Genomic DNA, 7,916 nt, shown 5'->3' with positions numbered 1-7,916 from the left:
CAAAGAAATTATGCTATTTAACAGAATCCAGAATTTTCTCTGTTTTCAGACAGATGTTTGCCAACAGTTATTATGAGCATCCTCATGAATCAAGCAAATAAAGCAATTTTGTTGTGTTCATAAAAAGCAAAATTACATCAGGTCAAATATAATTTTTATCTACATGATTTTAATTAGGTATAAAAAAAAAATCTGTTGGAACTGCATTAGTGGCTCATTTGCAGCCCTAGAACTGATAAAACCAACTCACCTCTCTTCTTACAGAAACAGTAAGAACATGGGTATTCCCTTATGTAAACATGCAACATGCTCTTGAGAAAATACCCATTTCAAGCAAAACTTTGTCTTTTCTGTGACTAGATTACGTATGAGAAGGATTAGATTGACTGGATACAGTAGATAACTTGGCACAAGAACAAGTCAGTCATGATCACATTGGCAACATAGGCGTTAAATAATTTTGTTCAGAAACTCACAATACTATCTGAGAAAGCCGTAGCAGTGCAATGTTGAGAGCAGCAGCACACCGCCTTCAAAAGGACAAGGGGACAGCAGCTTACGGAGGAGTTTCATTTAAGCAATCCAAAGGTCCTTCATGCAGCTTAAATAATTTAAGAACAAATCAAATACTTTCCACCCTCTAACCACTTTCTGGAAAATGACAACTTTTTGAAAAGAAATGGTACTTTTAAATGACCACCATTAGAAACTTGATTAAAACATGTTTTTAAAAAAGCATCAGTCAAACCCGTTTTTCAGCCACACTTGCTGTTTTGGTGACTTTACATGCACTTGGTACCTTCCAAGGTCCAGGAGTTATTGGTGCTTTCTTGACTGGTGAACTGTTCTCAGATTTTGAAATTCCATCATCTTTGGTTTCATCAAGTGGCTCTGTGTGCTGCCTGTTCAGAGTAACAGTCTCCTGGATTTTTAGCCTTCTTTGCTTCTCCATGGAAAGCAGTGGAATATTGGAAAAACTTGAAGTTTTGAATTTGAATTTTTCATCTTCAGATGTGTTTGTCCTAGAGTCACTGGCCTTACTGAACAGAAGAGTATTTTCATCAAATGCTGGGTATTTTCTCTCTGGCAGCCACCCTTCCTTCTTTCCAGAACTTTTCTGTTTTGTATCTTTCCTTGTGACTCCTATTTTATTGTTTCCACTTTTTAATTGCTCAACAGTCTTAATATCACCATCATTTGTTCTATCTTTATATTCTTGCAACTTGCCTAACATTTCTGTATTTCCTTGCTTACTGAGATACTTCTGGGGACTGGCAGACCTGCCTTGATTTTCTCTGGAATACTCTTTCTTGTTACTGTTGTTCAGCCCTATATCTGTGTGCTTACTCTCACCTTTTCTGGAGCTGTCAGATTTATGTGAGAGACTGCCATGTATCTTTTTAGGATCCCCCTTTCTAGGGCTGTGGAATCCTGTTTGATGTTGTCCCTCAGCTGTCCCTAACCTTTGTCGACTTGCAGGTGTGTCTCCTTTTGTCATTTCAAACCCAGGACTGCAGGGATGACCCCATCTGTTCTTTGTTCTCTGGGGAGAAGACATAGGCTTAATCTCAGATGGGCTTTCAGTTAAAGTGCTTATCTTTTCAGGCACAGTGTTCTTTGCTGGTTCCAATTTCTCAGACAGCTGAACTTTCAGTAAAGCTTCTCCTGATATTGGTAAATAACACACTTTGGATGGGGATGCAGAATGTGAAGATGAAGATAATGGTGACTGTTCTTCATATATTACATTTGACGAAGATGGATTATAACTATCCAAATCACCTAGAAGTGAACAGCGAGAGATTTGACTAAGTCATTACAGAAGAAAATTGACTAAATATTTTAGAAATGTGTTTACTACTGAGATTGTAGGATATTATGTGAAATCTTCAACTTAGAAAAGCTTATGCAGTGACATATTCTCAAAGTCTACTTAACCATTTTTCTGTTCTGCATTGTTCTACAAGCTACAATCATAAGGATGCAATTTTGGAAAAGGCCTTCTGCTTAAAATGCTGGCATGATCTCCATGGGACTGACGGGGTCTTGTATCAGCATAACTTTAGAGCCTACATAGCAGAACTGCAAAATAAAACACTCTTTGACCTACAGTGTTATGATTTATGCTAAAGATAACTGAAAATAATAAAAAGCTGAAGTTATTCATAGGTTTGCACTTTAATAATAGAAAGAGATGAATCACAAGACATGCAGATTTACCAAGTCTTTAAGGAAAGACCAAGAAAAGCACTGAAAGCCCTTAATGTTGCTCAGGTTTCACGTAGGGACACACACTGGAAGGAGCCAAACCTGAAGGAGGAAGAGAAAAAGCCCAGAACTATATACCAAAATCACAAGAGTACAGCAAGCAAGATTTCAATCAGAAATGTACAAATTAACAGCAAGACAAGAGGCAACACAGCCCCGTCTCCCCAGGTGCTGATCTAAAGCTGAATTCAGAAAGCTGAATCAGATGATCTCCAGAGGTCCCATCTGACCTTTTTATGATTCTGCTTTCCCATCTTGAGGTCAGGAGATTTTAGTGAACAAGAGGGGCCAGGAATGATTCCAGGTAACTATTGCACAGTCTCCTTGGTACATGTTAAACACTATTTATCACTGCTGAAATTATGCTGATCTTAAATAGCTGTTAGTAAGGAGAAAACTGGAGCTGTCCACACCGGCTCCTTTTCTCCCAGCTTGTAAATGCTAATTTAATTTTAAAGGGACAACAACCTCTCTGAGAATTTCAATTGAAATTCATCAAACACAAAGGGAACTCAATCTTTCAACCTTAGTGACAGGGCAATTCAGTGAGAGACAAAGCCAGCCAGCTAGGGATCTAGCAACATGGCATAGAACAGATTTTCAGTTTACAGATACTGTTTCCATGCCACATGCTAGTTCACTCTGATTTTACTGTGCTGTGCAATTTGAACCAGAAGATGTTAAGTTTTATCTTCTAGTTCTCTGAATGAAAAAAATAGAGAAACTTCTGAGCAGATTTTATCTCCTGAATGGATGTCAGATGCTGCCTGTAAACAACTGAATGTATCAAACCATTTGAAAGTTCAAACTTTGGGTTTTAAACTTGATTTTCAAACAGTAAATTCACAGGTCATTACTATTATTGAAGAGCTCTTAATCGAAAAAAGCAACCTGACAATTTAAGAACTTTGCCATCAAAATCTTTTTGTTAACATCAAGGTTTAAAAGATCAAAATTCTTGCTTTAAGAAAAAATGTTATTTCCTTTAAAATACTGCCCCAGCCAAAAATCTTTTTGATTTGTAATTTTACAGCACGTCCTAAGTAAGTCTCAAAATACTTAATTCTGTACTCTGCTTTGTAGGTGAACTCAAATCTCCTGTAAGCATTTGTTTCGTGAGCAAAGCTTTCTCCCTGGTTTCAAAAGTTTTGGTTTTGAAAAACCACAAACCAAGCACTCTAAAATTTAGAAGGCTAAAAACAATGAATTAGACCTGTATAGAAACAAGATACTTTCAAAATCATTTTGAACTGAGAAATGATAATACAGAAACTTAAATTAAAAGGCAAACAGTGATAACTGACATATTTGTATAGGAGAATAGCGATTAGTTTTCACTCAGCAGAGAAACTGATTCCAACTGCAAATATGCAATACTATCACACTTCCTATAATTTTCTTAGGTCCTTGTCACATCTTAATTTTTAACCAAAAACATTCCTTATATTTGAAAAAATATATAAGCAGCCTGTACAGCTAGGAAAAAGGGAACAGCTAACTTTCAGTGAAATAGCTTAAAAGTATCTTTATTAGACTCTATTCCATTGTCTTGGGCTCTTAAAATGAATGAGTATTTTAGATGACGTACTGTGATCTGGTATCAAGCCAGTCCCTGGTCTCAGTAGCAGCAAAACTTTATTCCCACCAGCCTGAATCAGTTCAATGGCTCGCGTGTGAGTGATTCCTTGGGTGGGTTCTCCATTTATTTCAACAATTTGGTCACCAACCTGACAAGAAAATAGCAATCAGCTCAATCTTTATGAATCATTGCTACCAGAAATTATTTTTCATTTAGATAGAAAAATTACAGAGGCAGATGCATCTATTTTTTTTTCTTTCATACTAAACCTACTCAGCAATAATACCACCATTCCATCATTGCTGATTAATACAATACAACCTTGTGGCTCTTCAGAGTTCTTCACACAGGTCTTCTACCCAGCCAGTTCAGTAAAAAAGCTCTGATTACCTAAAACACATCCTGCATTCATTTACTAGAGAGCAGGTAGATAGAGTCATGTTCTTGAATACATTTTCATCCTGGATCATCTTATGAAGGGAGCTTATTGATAAACTATGTAAAACATTGCAACATGCATCTGTTTAAAGTCATGTGAAATTAGGTAAGAATCAGAATAACATTTAATAAAAGCTAAATACTGTTATGGTAGAACAGACTTCATATGAAGGAAGGGATTTTTCATTCTAGGTAAGAGAGATCAAAAACATTATATAGTTAATAGGGATGAAGGTTTTGAGGCTAATTAGAAAGAGATAATGGGCATCTAATTACAGTTCATGCTAACTTTGCAGGCTAACAAAGTAGAAATAGAACTCTTGCAAAAAGTGTCATGAAATCTATTTTGCAATACATGGATCAGCCGATAGATGTCACTAGTGCATAAAATTATCCACTTAGACTATCGGCTCTGTGAAATAAAATGTCCTTGCCAAAGAAAGTCACTAGACAGTTACTCATCTGATAGGACAGGAAACTCCACACCACACTATGTGCACCACGTTGTGCTTAGCTGCCATTAATTGGGTGAGAAATTCCTCTTAGTTATTTAAAAGTACAGCCTTGAAATGACAGCATTTTACAGTTGAAGGAGGAGAAACTGAATGTCATAAAAATAGTGAATAATCTCATACTGGATAAATACAGACCCTCTGTCCTCATTAGGACCTCTTGGAGCACATGGTACTAAACCTCTGGTGCTGCTCCACCACTCTCACTGGTGCCTCATCTGTGGCTGTTCCAATATTTCCTCAAATAGCACATTCACCATCACCATTGCAGCAAGTACATCCACTAATGAAATAATAAAAGCACTAAGACAGCTGGGGCTGATGCCCAGCGTGCTGCAACAATCATGGGCGAAGTAGTGCAGACAGCAGCACATTTTACTTGCTTTCTCACATTATACTAACACTTTTCCTGCTATTGCCACTCACACATCTACATTAAGCAGTACTTTATTCACAGAGATGCACCATCAGAAATAAAATGAAGATGAAAAACAAGCTAGGCCTTTCAAATGCTGGTGGGACAAGCAGCTGTCTCCACTCTGAATCCCCCTTTCAGATGTGATTTTAAGTCCAAGTCTAGGCTCTCCAGGACAAGAGAGACATGGAGCTGCTGAAGAGAGTCCAGTGTAGGGCTACGAAGACAATCAGAGGACTGAAGCATCTGCCCTCTGAGGAACAGCTGCGAGAGCTGAGCCTGTTTAGCCTGGAGAAGAGAAGACTGAGAGGGGATCTTATTAATGTCTATCAGTATCTGAAGGAAGGGTGTCAAGGGGATGGGGACAAACTCTTTTCAGTTGTCCCATGTGACAAGATAAGAGGCAATGGGCAAAAACCAAACCACAGGAAGTTCCACCTAATGTGAGGGGGAATTTTTTCACTGTGAGAGTAACAGAGCACTGGAACAGGTTGCCCAGAGAGGCTGTGGAGTCTCCTCCTCTGGAGATATTCAAGGCCTGCTTGGAGGCAACTCTAACATGCCCTAGGTGATGCTGCTTGATCAGGGGGGTTGGACTAGATGATCTCCAGAGGTCCTTCCAACTTTACGATTCTATGATTGCACTAGTGTAACTCAATTTCAGCATTCAAACAGCATGGGTTTGCAGTTGAACCCTGCTCTATTGTACAGTGTACGTATCAACTAGTCAAAAGTAGGGCCTCTGGGAAACTAAGCCAAGAATTGAGCCTGTTGCTCATATAGGGTTGAATCCTGCTCAACATCTTTGCCACCTACGATGATAAGGCATCCCAGTTTACTGGCCAGAAAGTGATCAGCTACCTGTGGTACTTCCCTCCAACCAAGGGATCTATTCTTAGACTCTTACTTGAACACAGGTGTACTAGGACAGACCATTACCCCCTGTTAGGCCTGTCCTGTCCCCTAGAGGAAGACATGCACATGGAAGACAGTAAAACAATATCTATGACGGTGTGAAAGCAAACACTTGGGAGACAGAGTTTTCAATAATACCTTGCCATCACATTCCCCACGACTAATCTATGCCTTGGCACAGACGATCTATGTTAAGTAGAGTGCAGTCAAAGCACATCTGAAAACAGTCTAATGCTGCTGTTACACATCTCCCACCAAAGAGACAGAAGTCCATAAAGTTGAATGGTGCCAGAGGTCAGAGAATCGTATATGTTTGGTGATGTTTATCACTGTTAAGCTTCTCCAAGCAACTTTCCCATTTTCACAGCTGGGAACCTTTTGGTTGCTGCTACTTGAAAAGCAAAACCCTGCAGCTTAGTGTAACACCACTGAAAGGAGAAAATACTAGTACTAAAACACTCATGCAGTCCCTCAAGCATTAGGGAAATGGTTAATTATTGTAAAGAATTTGGATATAGAAGTTAACAACCCTTAGAATTCACATTGAGACAAGCCTCACAGTAGCCCCAATAACTATCTGCACACTATAGTACAAATGGAGGCAAAGAGTTGTGTCACTGGCTGGTAGAGCAGAATGGCCAAAACAGTACAACTGTAAGAGTGCAAGTGGGATGGCATCTCACAGGTACCTGACAGTTCCACACACTCACCCATGAAAATTCAGCTTTGGACACTGGCTACAGATTCTAACCCACCATCATTCTTTGCCACTGTACCCAGGTGTTTTGCTTTAAATACAATATTTGAAAGTGAATTCCTTACACAAACATAAGAATTAAGATAACTATCTTTGAAAAATTAGGCTTAGATTTTCAAATGCTGTGCAGAACAGCAATAACACAGCACACACAAAACTTTTACAAATTCACTGATTTGGACCAGTGATTCTTTCAGTTTTCTGCTCCACTGTGCAATTTCTTTTCTAGACTTCTAAAATATCATCCATCCTGCACAACTGTTGCTCACACCCTGGGACATATACATTATCATAACTAAAGCGTGTGGATAGATGGACAGTGGCGCTCGTACATTTTTTTCTTTAAAAGCCAAACCTACCACCAAAGAATTTGCTATCACTGTACAATAATAGCTGAAAGACTGGCAGCTGTCCAGATACTGCCCTGCCTGCTGGGACCTCGCACTCATAAAAACACAAGATTGTTACCATTACAGGTAATTAAATGCATCAAAAGGCTAATTTCTGTACCAACAAACTGATCAGAGAAGACAAACTCACATGTATTCTCCCGTCCTTGATTGCTGGCCCATCTTCAGCAAGTCGAAGGATGAATAAGCCCATGTTGTATTCCTTTCCTCCACGAAGACTGAATCCAAACCCTCGAGGGCCTCTTTCCAATTCTACTGGATAGCAGCCAAGATTCTGTGCAGGAAGTGACACGAAAAAAAGATGAGGAGCTGTAAGCACTTTATTTTTCTGGAAAAATGCATCACATTTTATGAGGAATGTGCAATACATAATTTAACTTGAATTCATCACAATTTATGTACGATTAGGTATAGCAGTTTGATGCTATATCAAAATGTACAGAACATTTTTCCGTCTAAGTTTTAGATATGCATGAAATTTCTTTAAGAAATCTTGCCAAAGAGTTTGGAGTGGCGCACTTCCAAAGATTTGCTGTTCCTTTTATAAAGAGCTTTAAACTATACTAAGGAAAAAATCAAAACATTAGCAAAAACATTCTCTCAAATGCTCTAGTCCATTTTT

The 7,916-nt window shown here is 38.7% G+C and overlaps 1 protein-coding gene across 3 annotated transcripts in view; it reads right to left on the bottom strand.

The window, feature by feature from the left end:
* Positions 1 to 1,692: 1,692 nt before the first annotated feature.
* Positions 1,693 to 7,916, bottom strand: part of MAGI3 (membrane associated guanylate kinase, WW and PDZ domain containing 3) — an 81,242-nt gene continuing 75,018 nt past the window's right edge. For all 3 annotated transcript variants that reach the window (XM_062595128.1, XM_062595130.1, XM_062595131.1), the window contains 4 exons: positions 7,425 to 7,568; positions 3,857 to 3,995; positions 2,221 to 2,310; positions 1,693 to 1,782 (listed from right to left, as the gene is read on the bottom strand). In XM_062595128.1, coding sequence (XP_062451112.1) covers positions 2,261 to 2,310; positions 3,857 to 3,995; positions 7,425 to 7,568 — 333 coding nt within the window. In that variant the 3' untranslated portion in view covers positions 1,693 to 1,782; positions 2,221 to 2,260. The remainder of the gene's footprint in view (positions 1,783 to 2,220; positions 2,311 to 3,856; positions 3,996 to 7,424; positions 7,569 to 7,916) is intronic.

The sequence above is a fragment of the Rhea pennata genome, chromosome 25, assembly GCF_028389875.1.
Source record: "Rhea pennata isolate bPtePen1 chromosome 25, bPtePen1.pri, whole genome shotgun sequence".
In the NCBI taxonomy this organism is placed as follows: Eukaryota; Metazoa; Chordata; class Aves; order Rheiformes; family Rheidae; genus Rhea; species Rhea pennata.
The sequence above is the reverse complement of the archived record's forward strand: the minus strand, read 5'-3'. Positions and strand labels throughout refer to the sequence as shown.